We start from the raw sequence: 16,049 nt of genomic DNA on the forward strand, positions 1-16,049 counted from the left end.
ATCTTGAAAAGGTCTAGAGATGAGGCAATAATGTTTTTAGAAATATCATTGGGGATGAAACCCTTTAAAATATCATTAAAGGGCTCATATGATCCCTACTTACATTTGAAGGCATATTTTACTTTATTTTTCTATTTCACTCAGTGCCATCTTACTTTTTAAAATACCAAAATTACCCTTATCCAATATTTGGAATGAGAACCAAAGAGGGCTATTTCAGTAATTTGACCCATGAGACTTTACCCAAATGACAAAAATGCTCTTAATTGTTCTGCACTACAAATAAATAGCATATTGTTATGTATTAGCTATGTAGAACTAGGAGTATATTTGTCATATTTAAGTGTATTATCTTATGTAAATTTTTTATTTTAAAAAAGGAAAAAGTTTACATAAAGTTGATGCCTTATATTGTAGAATTAAGATGCACCTCAAAAGGCCTTCAAGAAAAGCTATTTTGATAATGGAAAACCATGAAATTAATCATCTGGACATCAATATATATGAATATGGAGAAAAAAAATTTCAAGACTTAAAAATAGTACATCTTGAAACACATTATCTGGTCTATCCATTCACAATATTTTCATGAGATAATAGATCTTATTTTCTAGTTGTATTGAACACTTTTTAGAGTTTAGTTTTTTATAATTAGATAGGAAAATAGATTCTCAGACAATCATAAAATTTTCCACATCAAAATTGTATCTTATGAAAGAGTTTGGAGGTGCGCCTTACTTTGATTGTTTAAGGTTACAACCTTATGCAAACCACACCCTTCCTTTGAAAAATAAGAACAATGTGATGTTTCTTTCTCTTTTTTTTTTTTTTGTTTGTTTTTCGCTTTTAAATCACTCATGCTTCAAATATATAAAAAAATTCAAAAATTAATTATCACGCTACAACATTAACCGTCAGATCAACACAAATTTAAATCCATCCATTGGGCAAATTAGATCGGCACTGGAAACCTTTATCCATTTATGTCATATATGGGGTAAGATGCCTAATTTGTGTTTAAAAAGGAAATTGTTCCTCACCAAATTAGGATGAAAATATTCCCTATCCCCACACGAGTAACACTATTCAGCTTCTGAAAAAATAGATACCTTTATTACGTAGGTTGTCGGGTACGCATTAATAGAAAATAAGATGTTAGGTATAAAGTTGCATGTCCTTTTCTTGGAAATTTCTATTAAAATACTTATTAGAGGTAAGGCACACCTCTGGTCTATTCAGGGGTGGTAACAGGACGAGTCCAAATCAAACCCCAAAAATGTTATGGAACATGGACCCGACCAAACGTAGACCCGGACTTGAATATAGTGTGTGACCTAGACCCGATCCAAAAATTATTTAATTATATTTCAATTATTAGGACCGAAAAAATATTACCGTACATGGACCCGGATTGAGTAGTGCAAGCTTTGGATGACGACCCGACCAGTTTTTTGACCCATATCACGTCTAAGCCTCAGGTCCCAAATCGGGTCTGGGTCCATTGCCACCCTTACCTCTGTATTTTGTTGGAAGATGCAGAATCGGGTCTTGGTCCATTGCCACCCCTACCTCTGTATTTTGTTGGAAGATGCAGTCTCGGAGTTGGAAAACCTACAATAGCTTGAAAGTCCATATCCAACTCTAATTATAATATTTAGATTTTTAAAAATGGTGATAAACACTTGGAAACGTTGAAAATAGATGGCTCATACTATTTGTTACAAGATATATTATTTTTAGAACTTGATATATATATATATATATATATATATATATATATATATATATATATATATATATATAGGTTGAGATGATTAAATGGAAGGTTTTCATCTTCGAAAAAAAAAAATGACTTAATTTTGAAGTGCATCTTAATTCTATAGCAAAATGCTCCAACCTTATATAAACTTTGTGCTTTTAACATTTTAACCTTTTGTACTCATGATCGTGACTTTTTATGATATTTGGAGTTAAAATCAAGAGATACAATTAGAATGTTAAACAATTCATATGTAATGTGTATTTGGATAAGGGAAAATAATGCATAAATATCTTTATTTTTTCATAGTTTACTCATGGGTGCCCTTTTTTTTTTTTTTGTTGGTTTTTATTCTTTCCCAAAAGGAAAAAGTTTATATAAAACCGAGGTTTTAAACAAAAAAATTAGAGGTTATATAAAAAATTTCACTAGAAGAGGATGTTTTTATGCCCAAATATCTTCAAATTAATTATCTAGACATCAAGATGTATGGACATGAGAAAAAGATGGATTTAAAGTTTTGGAAATAGTGTATTTTAGAATGCATTATTGGATCGTCAATTTTCAATATTTTAAAGTTTTTATAGATATGTCGATCTACACTATTTTTGAAGCTTTAAATTTCATAAATAAAGATAAAAATATATGTTAAGTCTATCACAAAAAATTTCAATATTAAATCCACATTTCTCGATACTATTTGAAGGCGGGCTCTGTTTGTTTAGAGCCTAGGCTCTATACAATCGGCACCCTTCTCAAAATAACCTTAGTCAGTATTTGAAGTAGAGGACGTGTTATTTTCATTCTAAAACTCGGCCTTAGTCAGTATTTGAAGTAGAGGACGTGTTATTTTCATTCTAAAACTCGGCCCAACCCTGGAAGTAGTAGATAGCAGAGACGTTAGTTTTCATTTTGAGGGAAAGAGATTAGTTTCTATTTTTAAAGGTTAGAGAGATTTGGGAAAGGGGTGCAGTTTGTATAGAGCCGAGGCTCCGAACAATCAAATTAAAGCCCATCTTTAAATAATGTCGAGAAATATGGTTTTAATTTTAAAAATTTTGTGATAGCCTTAAATTATATTTTTGTCTTTAGTTATAAAATTTAAAGGTTCAAAAATAATGTAAATTAAGCTTAACAATGAAAATTTGAAAATTTTGAAAATTGATGGTCCAAAAATACATTATAAGATGCACTATTTACAAAATTTGAAATCCACTTTTTTCTTATTTTCATGCATGTTGATGTCGGGATGATCAATTGAATGAAATTTGAACATCAAAACAACTTTTTCTAATAAAGTTTTAGAGCTAGGTTCTAATTTGATTGTTTAGAGCCTAGGCTCTATATAAACTTTTCCATTTGGAAAATAGGAATGGCAGATACAAAGACAGGCAAGACTCTACGAATAAAATATAAAACTGAATCGGTTTTTTTTATTATTAAAAAAGAAAAATTGTTTCATGCGGGTTGGACGGTATGTCTGCACACATGGTCCAAAAAGTATAAAGCATCCATTTTAAATTTGTAAGTACGTAGGCGTACTATCTAAAAATAATAGAACCTACCCGACCAATTTTTTACTAGAATTATTATTTTTAATTTTTTAAAATTTATTTATTTTTTCATATTCATGATTTCCATGAATTACATATTTTTAAAAATTAAATCTTAAAATCTATCTAAAAAATAGCTTTATTAAAAGGCCCGCATTTCTACATATGTCGGCTTGGCCGCATAACAACTATGTCGTTAAGAACTGATAAATTAAATTAGAGTGAAACCTTTTTTGTGGGTAATTAAATTAGTCTGAAACTTGATGGTTAGTATTTGGCTTTATATTAATTAACAACTGCATAAAAAGGCAAAAAGAATTAACCCATTTTTTAACATTTATTATAAATGAAACGGAGTAACCTCTTTAATGATTAATAAAACTCCTTTCTTTCCTGGTGTTTGGCCGGGCATGGACTTCGTGTAGATCGAGAACCCTGCCTCCACCCCCCCCGCCGCCCTCTGTCTCTCTCTCCTGATCTGGTTTAGAAAATGAAATGGGGCTCGTTCTTCGTGGGCATGAACCATGAATTGGGGTGGTTAAAGATCTGAAATTTGCTATTTTCTTCATTGTATTAATTTGTTCACAAAGAATCCGGAAATGGGTTGGAAGTATAACGCTGGGTTACTCCTCATTGGTACAACAGTTATCATATGGGTTACCTCTGCTGAAGTTACACAGGTATGAATTTTTCTTTCGAAAAGGCACACAGCTATGAATTTGTTTGCAATCTTTTGAATCTGTTGTTTCCTGGCTTGGTTTTATTTTTTATTTTTGCTATACGAACTTTTATTTATTTATTTATTGGCCGTTTCCGTTTGTCGATCTGTTAAGTTTGCTGGTTTTGCTTCGTAATTGTGGGTGAATTGCTTGATTCTCGTGGTCTGTTGCTTTTTGTTGATTTTTGGCTCATTTTTCTCTGTTGGCTCTGGTAACTGTTAATTTTAACGGCGGTGTTAGTCGTTGAAAACTTTTAATATTTTCTTTCAAAAATTTTTATCATGCAAAAGTTGAAATTGTCATTTTCTTCATATGAATTCTGGAAATATTTTACAAAAGAGTGGTTTTCTTCTATCACTCTCTCTTTCTCTATATATTGAATAGGCCAAATCTGATTTTTTCTATATGGTTATTGTTGTTTAGTTTCTATTTTTTTGGGATTATAAAATTGGTGAATTTGTACCATTAGAGAATATTTGGTCTCCATATTTTGGGATTCTGGTCACTGAACTCCAATAGCTTGTTTAGGGATCACATTTGCCAATAGAAAAGGAAAAGGAAAAGGAAGTATGTGCAGAGTAAATTTCTTAATTTTCTTATTTAAATGCTGTTCTAAGTTCCTATGTTGGAACATCTAAATTTGCCTTAAATTTTGGCCGCCCTTAAAGATTGGGCACCATGCATGTGACTGCTCATCGATTGGCAGCTTTTACTTTAGTGAGCTTCCATAATTGAAAGTATTTGTAATTTATATGTTGTCATCCTTTTTCTTATTATAATTTTCTCTTTTGTATTTCATATAAAGAGTTTGGTTGATTACTCCTATCTCATGAATCTTTAATGTTTATCTTGCAGAAAATATTTACAGACTATAGACAACCATTTGCTCTTACTTATTTGGGAGCCTCTCTTATGGTTGTTTATCTTCCAATAGCAGCTATCAAGGATATTACATGCAAGTTAATGAGGAAACGTTCAGCTAAGAGCAAAGGAAGTGTTGAAACTCTTGATAAATCAACAGGAATTGGTTCACCTCTGAAACTTATTGGTGCCGACAAGGTTTTTGAAATGGAAATGCAAAGCACTTTGACCAGAAAGGATAGTGAATTAGATCTTTCTGCTCAAGAGGAGGGAAGGCCATTGATAGCAAAACACAAAGACAATTTGGACTCATTGAAGCAAAGTAAGGAGCTTACGACAATGGAAATTGCTAAGTTCAGCTTTTATATTGCCCCTATTTGGTTTGCAACTGAGGTAAGCTTTTGCTGAGGTTCATTATTTGCTATCTTTGCTTCTTCTATATTATTATCGCTTGATAATGGTTGGTTGAATGATTTCTCTGTGCAATTGAGTAAATTGTTTATGATAAAGTGGGAGAAAAGGAAACTTCCTAAGTCTAATGCATTGGTGTCCCAATTCATTGTTTTTTATATCTGCAATTGGCACCTCCTTGATCAAATTGGGATATCTTATATTTAGATGCGAATAGCAGTTGCGTTATAACCTATTGCAAGTAAGTTGCTTGTAACCTTTGATTCTTAAGTGATTGCTATGGGAAAATGAATAAGGATTTTGTGGCCGAATTTTTGTGTTAGATGTCTATAAGATATATGAGACTTACCAGTGTATCTAGCTCTATACACTAGAAGTTTGTAATGGCCTTTCTTATGTCGCATGCTGTATAGGCATCTTTCTCTGCAAAGATAGGAATCGTCATACGAAAAACCCTGCTGTAACATGTTGGTCGAAATGACTCTGATAGCTTCTAAAACTTTTGATGGTTCTTCCACTGTAAATAGGTCAAGCTTGGATGAACATTCACCCCATAGGAAGGAAATTTCCTTGGCCTTATGTTATTTATGAATAAAATCGCCATTTTGCCTTTTTTTTGGGTTGGTCAGGATTGGGATTCAAATATGTACATAGTGTTGCAATGGCAACACTATAACCAATCAAGTCCATGCTCTGTTCCCATCTCCATTCTTTCCTTCCATCGGGCAAATCTTACATCCTTTGATGAAAGACATATATCCTCACTTTCTATGGATGCTTATGCTTCTCCTCTTTAGTTCCTTGTCCCAAACGCCACATCTTCCTTTTTGAAATTCCTCCTTTGAAACTTGAAATCAATTAATGGAGCTTCCCTTCTTGCTACTCTTCCTACCTAAATTCTCTCCACTACATTGGCAATTGCTGCCATATCCTAGTTTTAGAGGTGGGCCGGCCACCTAGGCGGGCACCTAGCGCCCTAGGTGGCATTCCAAGTGGGGGTTCTATGCCCCAAGAATGATGTCTGAGGGGTTGGGTTGGAGGCCAAACCCCCCAAATTGATCTTCCAAACCATATTTTTGAAAAACAAATGGAACAAATTGTCTAAGTCCCCCAAACTCTCATGCGCACTAAAATTGAAATTGTATCTCTCAAATTACAGAGCTATAAAAGATTAAGAGATGCCCGAATCCTAAAAATCAGCATTCTACATTGTCAGCTCATTACACCAACAAACCAAAAGTTAAACAAATCACAACTTACAAGCCTTACATAAACTGACAAAATTCACAAGTCTAAAGTATAAATAATGCATCAAATATGATGAACTCAAATCGGCAATTGAGTTTTATCATCATTATCAACAATGTCTACATCTCTACATCTCATGATGATGCCATGCCATCATCACCAGAATCGTCTCTCTCCTCCACATATTCTTTTTTCTTCCCCAGGCCTGTGAATCTGCCACCTTCTCCGCATCCTCTTCCCTCACTCTCTTCAGTCTTTTCCTGGAGATTGAGATCTTGTGTCTATCACGGGGCTTAATTGTCATCCAGTTGCCTCGCGAACTTGGCTTCAAGTCAAGTCCTCTCCAAGGAATATTGGATCATCTCTAGCATTGACCAACCACTCTCATCTATCATCCATATGTCGACAGTAATGGGTTGACTACATCATCATCTAGATATTGTTCGTTAAGCTTCTTGTTAAACTGAAGGAAAATGAGGTCATTCAATCCTTTCTGCTAAAGCCTGTTTATCTTAAAAAATATGCTGGACGGCATGACACATGATTAGAAAATAAAAAAATAAAAAAAGTATATGAGTTTAGTGGACAATCAATTAAATAAGTTAAGAAATTATCATCTTAAAGGAATTAAAGTTGAGCTTGCAAACAGAAGAGCTGCATGTCAAGTTCAATATGCACATGGCCATCTGTTGCAAGTGACTAGAACTTTGCTGTGATTGGTCCCCCATGAACCTATAAATAAAAATAAACAGAGTCTAATAGATATGCTATTATATTTAGACATCAAAATAGATTTTAGAAGTTTGACCTAGAACAAAGTACTCAATCACGAATTCACAATGAAAAAACAAATGTTAAACTTACTGTGAAAGAGGGTTTTCCTCTACCTTATTGCCAATTCCCTGTTAATTGTGCTCATCAAGAATGTGTAGCTGTCCAGCTAGGTTGACGATTGGTCTTATTCTTCTGTACTAGGGATGAGTCTCAATATGTACTTGGTTGATTGCAGACATAAGACATTCCATAGTATATATATGAGGATTATCATAGAAATGTGCAGGGTTGAGATAATACCCTACTAAGTGAAACGGCCTCTCTAACTGCAGGTTACATTGTTCCTCAACAATCTTCAAAACAAGAAAATAGTGTTTTCCATTATACCAAAATTCTTCTTGATGTCCTCCTTGGGAGCGTCCATTGCCACGTAAATATGATCCATAGCCGGCTCCTTCTCGCTATTCACAATGGGCATGACCTTAACGGAAGGTTCATAGGCCTGGAGGGCTTCGACAACCCTTTTCCAAAATTGGTGCCAAAACTAAGTCAGCCACTGCCTTCCTACTTGTTGTCTTGATGCACTTGCAAATCTAATGATGCCAGGCCTCACCAAGCCCCTTTGATCTGTGAACCTCCTCATCAAAGCCATTACATACGTGTGGTTGTATTTGTATATGAACATCATGATGGCTTTTGCATTCTTAAGAGTTGAGGCCGTTGCTTTCATCTTTGTAATCACCTCAAGCATGAGGTCAATGTGGTGAGCCCCAGCTGGTGTCCAAAAGATTTGTAGCTTCTTCATCTCCAACATTTTAGCACTGCAAAGTTGCCTGTAGCAATTTTTGTAACCACATGGACTACGTGGCTCTTTTCCACCACCTCAATTCATTTTTCTACAAAATCAAGGATAAAAGCTGCATCATGAATCTTGTTCGATGTGTCAATGGACTTCCAGAACATTGTCCTCATTGGACAATTTACCATCAAGTTCATAATATTCCTTTGCCTCTTATCGTTCCATATGCTGGTTGTTACAGTGACCCCTTATTTAAACTATTGTATCCCTATGTGTCTTGAAATAATCACTGGTGAGTTGCGCCTCTTTTTTAATTAGGGGTTCCATAGGTTCATCTCATGTAGGAACTTTACTTTTGCCCCATTGCTTCCATCATGATTTGAAGTTCTTCAAGCTAGCAGCATTGAATGGGATCCCAACTTGATAGATCCGTCTAGCTACATATCGACCGACCCTCACCTTTTGTTCATTCTTGAAGTGGTTGTCCATGGTTGTTTGTCACTTTGCCCCTGTTGTCAAACAACATTCTCAGGATCAGGGTGTGGAAGTAAGAATCCATAGGCCCGCTTGCTAGAGGCATTCTGTGCCCATCTCCAATGGCCAACTACTATAGCCCCCTTCTTGAACATATTTCTCTTCTCTTTCTCCCCGAATATCAACTAATCTAGTGATATCATCAATATCTTTTGAACCCCCTGCAAATGGTCCAACATCTCTTTCCTAAAGTTTTGCATGAGTACATGAGACTTCAGCGTCTCTAATGGCGCCCAAATGTTTCTTCAATCTATTAATGCTAGCATTGTATTTTTTCTTACAAAATTTGCGCTCACTACAATTCTTGTCATTTGGACTTGGAAATGAGCCATATTTTCACCCCAGATCAAGTTGTTCATTATTATTATTATTTGTTTTTGAATATGTTAACTATTCAGTTGTTTATTTTATTAGAACCAGAAGAAGTATGTTCACCCACTTAAATCTTGAAAAACAAAATGATGACTTTATTAAAAGGTCACTATTATTGAGCATCAAAAAGACAATAAGGAATAAATACTTAATAATTTAAGTATAAAAAATACTGATGCAAAACTCAAGAATTTACTATTTAGTATTTACTAATTAAGTATTCAATGATTTATAAAACTCAAGTAATTAGTTGAGGATGCAAAACTGAAGTAAATATTGAAACACTAAAGTTACCCATCCTAGAGAAACAATCAATAATTTATAAAATCAAAAGATTCAAAAGAATCAAAACTATAAAAAACTTACAAAATGATAACCCATTTGTCCAAAGAGTTAAAAAAAATTCACTAATGCAACACCAAATATTAAAGAGAAATCGTGAAAATTGAAAAGGGACTATAAAGTAGAAGAAAATAACAGAATTGTCCTTTTAAATTATAAGACAAATTTAAGACTGATAAAGTAGAATAAAATCTATTGGGATTATTATTTTTTGTTTAATGACATTTTATTAACATTGACTTACCTAGTCTTTAATAAAATGCCATTAAACACAAACCAGAACCCACTCTTTAATATGGTGCACAAATCTAAATCCTTGAAAAAAAATGGAAGAACAAAAAGAAAATACAAAAAAAAAATTAATATAAACCCATAATTTGTAAAAAACAATAACCCTAAACCTAACTTATAATTATACAGACCTTTCAAAATGCAATTGGTCTTTGGCTCAAAGCAGTGTTGGAGGGCAAAATTATACTTATTTTTAATTTCTATTCAAATTTAAAGGATGTATATTTTGATTTTAGTTTTAGGATTTAATTTTAGGATTTTAATTTTTTTTTTGGGATTCTAGGGTTTTCTTATATTTTCTTTATTTACTATTCATGAGTACTATTCATGATCCGATCCATGATAAGGATCAAGACGTTGATAAAGATATTTTGGAAGAGGGTGAAGAATATGGAGAGAAAGCAACAGGAGGAATGATCCAAATCATGGCCCTTGAAGATCTCATTAATATTGAAGAGGTGGAGTAGTCGAGAGATTTAGGGTATTGGAATCATAGTAGTGCAGTGAAAGCATGGTCGATTTAGAATCTGCAAATTGTGGCTTTAGATTCAGGGAATAATGAAATAGATGTCGAGAAAGCTTCTAAAGACCAGAAAATTGAGTTTGGAGTATCTTACGCTATTTTCAAAGGGACTTCAAGGATATCTATATTTGATAAATTTTCATTGATTTCTCAATATACATATTAAGATCCATTTCTTGAGGAATTTTTTGTACCACAAATTATATTTGAGCCGACAAAGAAAAAGAAGGTTGAATAATGGAACCATCTCCTTTCTTCATCTCTTGGCTTGATTTATAGCCATGTCCTTTCTCTGTTATTGCTGATTTTACTATTTTAAGGTTTAGGAGAAAGGTGGATTTAGTTTCCTACCTTTCCTTCCTGCATCAATCGGTGCCGATGGTTGCGAAAAGCCCTCTTTCACAACTATCTCAAGCCACAAAAATTATAGGCTTTAATGCTTTTCAATTTGGCAAGAGATTGAAAAGTTCAAAAGATCTTTTGATTTTGAAAAAATACAAAAATCTTTATTTTTTTGGGGTTTTTCTCTCTCCAAAGCATGTGAAAATGGTTTTCGGGGTTGGATTGCCCCCCAAAATCCTTCCCCCTACCCCTTAAAGAGTGGGGAAGATGGCGTAAAATTCCCCAGGTTATTTTCCTGTCGTCTCACTAAGGGCTTTGAGGTGCCAGCTAGGCTTCTAGGTCCTAGGCACTTCAATGCCTAGGTTGCCGGCCTAGACCAATTCACTTTGGCCTAGGCAGCCAGGCGGCCGATTTCCTTAGCACTGCCATATCCCTTCTTCCCCATGGATATTGTAGCTTCTTACCTATGAAAATGCCCTTACTTTTTATAATACAAATTCAGTGGTTACAAGTTTTGTTTCACATCTGAGTTTCTGCCATTATCTTGACTATTTGCCTTCTATGCTCATACAAAATTATTTTTTCTTAACCTTAGGGCAGATTATAATTCCTCTTGTGCTTGCCTACCTTTATGTTATTGATCATTGATCAAGTGTTATCAGAATAGAATTGGCTGGATTAAGGGTCCAATCGATCAAAATCGGTCCGATCGCCAGTTAAACTAGTCCGGCTATATCTTTAGAAAAATAAAAGAAAATAGGAATAATAGTTTAAAAATATGAAATATATTACAAAAAAAGTTTCCTAACCTTGTTTAATCGATCTAACCGTTCAAAAATAGCTGCATTCAACTAGTCAAAACTGGTCAAATATTGGTCTTGATAGGTTGTCAATCAAATCCAGTTTTTTGCATTGGACTAGACCTGCCAAGGCAAACCAATCAGTTGGACGAGCTGGTCCGATTTGTTCGGTCGTGATAAACTTGTCTGATTCTTGTTTGCACCACCACAATGGACCCAAAGAAAAGCCAAGGTGTAATAAAAGAAAAGGAACGAGGATAGAGCCTTCTACTTAATACATATGGGTCTAAGGACTGGCAATCTATGTAAATATTAAAAAAAAAAGGCTGGCAATCTTTGTTTCACACCAGCTAGAAATGTTTGTGTTTATTTTTCTTGCATTTTGTTCATGAATTTGTTTGGATGTCATCTAATGTTCCCATGCCGTCTTTTGTTACTCACCTTTGTTTCTTAATTTGATCTAGAACCGCTAAATTTATATTGTCCTTAGGTCCTATATAGTGTGATTCATGAGGATATCTGTGAAGAAATTGAGCGATTACCAAAGTGCTAGTGCAAGCTTGGAACATATTATTAGCAAATTGGGCATACTTCAGAATCAGCATCAACTTGATACAGTGTGTTAGAATGTAACAAGTGTATTTAAGGGCACTGATGTCTTTTATCTCGTGATCTTTCATGTTCATATATATAGATACCTTTTCAAGGGCTAGTTAGCACACACTTTCCATCTCTCATGCTTCTTGTTCTGCATTTATCCTTCTCTTTTCCCATTCAGACTTGGTGGTTGGCAAAAGTTTCCTTGAATTTATGCATCCTGTTGCTTATATTTATGCAAATACTTTGTAATTACTTCAGTATTTGTCAAATGCTGCACTGGCCCGAACAAGTGTTGCAAGTACAACAGTGTTATCTTCAACTTCAGGCCTCTTCACACTCTTTTTTAGTGCTCTCTTGGGGCAAGACAGCCTCAATGTCTCCAAAGTTGTTGCTGTATTTGTGAGTATGGCTGGTGTTGTAATGACAACTCTTGGAAAAACATGGGCTACTGATGAGACACAGACAAGTACAGCAAGGTAAATTTGTCTTTTATCTCAAAACGACTCTGTTCGTGTTGTATACTGTAATAGAATGGACTATTGAAAACCATTCTATAATGGGTTCGTCAGTGTCGAACGCAGTGGGACCCACAGAATTGGAAATGACTCCATTGGCATGTTGCACTCTCTTTCGATCACAGTCTTCCATTCCATTGGATGGTGATGACCATAATGGACTTCGGTTATCCAAACTCATTGGATTATGGCATATATTCAAACTGGCAAAACACAGTTTTATTTACTTTGTCTTTGTTGAGTATATGCAGAGGTCTGGTCCTTATATGAAGAGTGAGTTTCATCAACTTTATATGGAGCTTCGCATTTTTCTTTTTGCTTTAAACGTGTCTCTTTAATTTGACATTTTGAGTCTATTTCGTTAATCTTTTTGCATTTAGTCCTTAGATACCTACAATTAAAAAAATTAATTTTTTCAAAACTCAAATTAAAAACGGGGTTTTGTTCTCTTGCAGTGATGGGAAGCGTTCACTTGTTGGTGATCTATTTGGTCTCCTCTCAGCTGTAACATATGGTCTATTCACTGGTGAACATTGGCCTCATGAATCCTTTGCTTTTCCTTTTATTCAATTCATGGAATGTCATTCTTATATTCACCATGGATGATTATGGACTTAGCAAATTTCACATTGCAGTGCTTTTAAAAAAGTTTTCTGGGGCAGAAGGAGAAAAGATTGATGTGCAGAAATTTTTCGGATATATTGGATTGTTTACACTCGTTGCCCTTTGGTGGCTTGGTAAGATCTGATATACAACCTTTTTTTGATTATCATGATATGAGTTCTTTGTAATCATTTTTTTCAGTATGTTTTGGAATTTTTGCTTCTTTTGGTAAACAGTTTTCCTATTTGAGTTAATTTTTCATTTGAAAAGAAAGAGCTTTATTTGAGCCTTTTTTTGCTACTTTTACTTTTCATAGCAGTAAGTTTTATATTATAACCATAAAACAGACAAATGAGATTCATTTACTAGAACAGTGATCTGGGAAACTAAACAAAGGATGGTGACCCCAGTGCCAGATCATAATTAAGTATCCCCAATATGTGCTATATGATTTTCCATAGATTTCACTTTAAAGTAGATAGATCTAGCAAGCGGCACTCACTGGGTTCATTTTCTATTAGTGTGGCCATTAACTGCCTTGGGGATCGAGCCGAAATTCACCATCCCACACTCAGCAAAAATAGATGAAGTCTTGCTTGCAAATGGCTTTGTTGGGAGCGTGCTCTCAGACTATTTCTGGTATGTTATACTCATAAACGTTGAGACTGCCCTCCTCAACAATGTAATCTTCTCTCTCTCTCTTCTCTCCATGCACTCTCTCTCTCTCCCCCCCTCCTGACTCCGCCCCAAAAAAAACCAAAAAAAAGAAAAATGGAAAGGCGCCCTTCTCCCTAGGTGGTTAACTTCGTTATCCTTCATCAGAAATACAGGACACTTGTTAACTGCGTCTTCCATCATTGATTACTGGGTACTTTTGATCATTTGCCTATGTGCTTTTAAAATGACAGATGAAGCATGGGCAATATGATATGGATGTCACACATTTAGTTTTGATGGTGAATGTTGATTTATTTTGTGAATGATAACAAACTTTACAGTGAGATGGTTAACAAAGACCTTGTATATGCGAGAAAAGAAGTTTTCTTATATAATGTAACAAACCTTAACCGTGAGATGGTTAATAAAGACCTTGTATATGCGAGAAAAGAAGTTTTCTTATATAATGTTTCATGCACAGGGCATTATCAGTGGTTTGGACAACTCCTTTGGTTGCCACCTTAGGCATGTCCCTCACTATACCACTTGCTATGGTTGCGGACATGGTGATTCATGGCCGCCATTTTTCAGCTGTTTATATTCTTGGCTCGGCTCAGGTAAGTTTTTTGTTACAAATCGAGCAGAAAATTGGGTAGAATAACTTCTCAGAATATCTTCAAGTTGTATGCGTATTTATTTGTTTTTTGTATTTAGTTATTTATTATAGTTATTTTACCCCCTTCCCATCCCCTCTTGGTGGGGGTGTTGGGGGGGAAGCTCAGGAAAGCAAAAGAAAGGAATTTGAAAAACTTAAATGGGGGAAAACTTGCAAAAAGCGAGCATATAATAAAAACAAGAAAGTTTTGGATTTGTACAAGTTTCGATATTGTCGGTTAAGAAACTGATGCTGGAAACTGACGCAAGGGATAAAAATAACCTTAAAGAAAACTAGAAACTCAAAAGAACCCTACATCTTAAATCTAAAAAATAGTAAAGAAAAAAAAAAAAAACCCTAGAAAACCCATTACATCATTCTCTTGGGATTGGAAAATGCTCGACCTCGAGTTTCTTGAATTTATCATATCCTCCAGAGGCCATCTCAATAATTGGGTAATGGAGTTCCACCGCTTAGGTACCTTGTCTTCTTCAATGAAATAATTGATCAAACACTTAATATCCAAATTATAATGGATATCTGAAATGCCTAACTTAATCTTGATTTTTCCTTCGAGGCCAAAGGATGGTATTTCCGTTATTGCAATTAGCATAGCTTCTTCTTCATAATTGGTTTTTGAGAGAGAGTAATCTGCAGATTGCTGCTTGGGCTGAATGAGATTTGGTGCAATGGAGAGAGAGAGGATTGTGGCTTGAGTTGAATGAGGTTTTGGTGCTGTGCAGGTTTTTGCAGGATTTGTAATAGCTAATGTCTCAGATAGGTGTTCTTACAAGATGGGTTTGTAACACTAGTCAAGCTAATTCTTTTAGCAACGGCCATTCTTTTGTTGTGGGCTATACCTATTCTTTGTTGGGGTGAAGTGAAAGGAAGTCAATCAAGGCCTCACAGAAAGATGGGTTATCCCTATTCTTTGTTGGGGTGAGGCGAAAGAAAGTCAATCAAGGCCTCACAGAAGGAAGTGTAATTTGAGGTGTGCTTTCATTTGATGGGCCCCTAAATGAAATAAATATCAAGTTACAAGATTTAACTAATCTCTCTCTCTCTCTCACTCACACACACACACGCACGCTGCATGCACATGCAAACACACACATTATCAGTATAGGATGCATTCAGTGTTATTTCTCTGGTGTGTGGTTATCAACACGAGAAGTTGTTTGCCCACGAGTTACTACACTAGGGCTTTTGCATTACACAGCTTCGGAAGCAGAAGTTTGGAATTACATACAATCTTTTCATATTTATACTCACTATGAGCTTTCTGGACAGCGATTTTGGATCATAGAGACGCATTTTCAGCTTGATTTCACTGAGTGCAGAAATCCTCTTGTGCGTGCGTATGTGCGTGTGAGAGAGAAAGGTAACGTGACTTGTGTGTGCGTATGTGGGTGAGAGAGAGAGAGGTAGCGTGATTTTTAGTCTCGTATGTCATATATATATATATATATATATCAAGGATAATCTAAACTTTACAACCTTTCAAATTACAAAAGTTTAATATTTGGAGAGTTGTGAATGGTGAATTTATTAATTTTGTAGTCTATTTTTTTTAAAAAGTTATTTTTGTGAGGCAATTTTGTAAATATTGCTACAAGATAAAGGTATTTTTGTCATTTTTATAAGGGGTAAAGTTGAAATTTTAATTAAAGGACAAAAGCACTCTACAAATA

At 34.8% G+C, this 16,049-nt stretch overlaps 1 protein-coding gene across 2 annotated transcripts; it reads left to right on the forward strand.

Moving 5' to 3' along the window:
* The first annotated feature begins 3,686 nt into the window (after window positions 1-3,686).
* Window positions 3,687-15,410, forward strand: LOC18442590 (EamA-like transporter family). Of its 2 annotated transcripts, none has more exons than XM_006852805.4 (8): window positions 3,687-3,992; window positions 4,887-5,285; window positions 12,187-12,404; window positions 12,899-12,969; window positions 13,079-13,180; window positions 13,568-13,685; window positions 14,185-14,320; window positions 15,102-15,410. In XM_006852805.4, exons 1-8 carry the CDS (start codon window positions 3,912-3,914, stop codon window positions 15,162-15,164), a joined length of 1,188 nt encoding a protein of 395 aa, XP_006852867.1. In that variant the 5' UTR covers window positions 3,687-3,911; the 3' UTR covers window positions 15,165-15,410. The 2 variants fall into 2 exon arrangements, with proteins under 2 accessions (XP_006852867.1, XP_020528202.1); XM_020672543.2 differs by having other exon boundaries at window positions 4,969-5,285.
* Window positions 15,411-16,049: the final 639 nt, after the last annotated feature.

This window comes from Amborella trichopoda, chromosome 13 (assembly GCF_054954075.1).
Source record: "Amborella trichopoda isolate Santa Cruz 75 chromosome 13, AtrichopodaSantaCruz75HAP2 v2.0, whole genome shotgun sequence".
In the NCBI taxonomy this organism is placed as follows: Eukaryota; Viridiplantae; Streptophyta; class Magnoliopsida; order Amborellales; family Amborellaceae; genus Amborella; species Amborella trichopoda.

Bases quoted from the DNA above. Each gene is read 5' to 3' on its own strand.
- LOC18442590 (XM_006852805.4), top strand. From the start codon at position 3,912: ATGGGTTGGAAGTATAACGCTGGGTTACTCCTCATTGGTACAACAGTT. The intron at 12,970-13,078 runs GTGAACATTGGC...TTCACATTGCAG, and splicing joins AACATATGGTCTATTCACTG to TGCTTTTAAAAAAGTTTTCT. The intron at 13,181-13,567 runs GTAAGATCTGAT...ATTTTCTATTAG, and splicing joins CGTTGCCCTTTGGTGGCTTG to TGTGGCCATTAACTGCCTTG.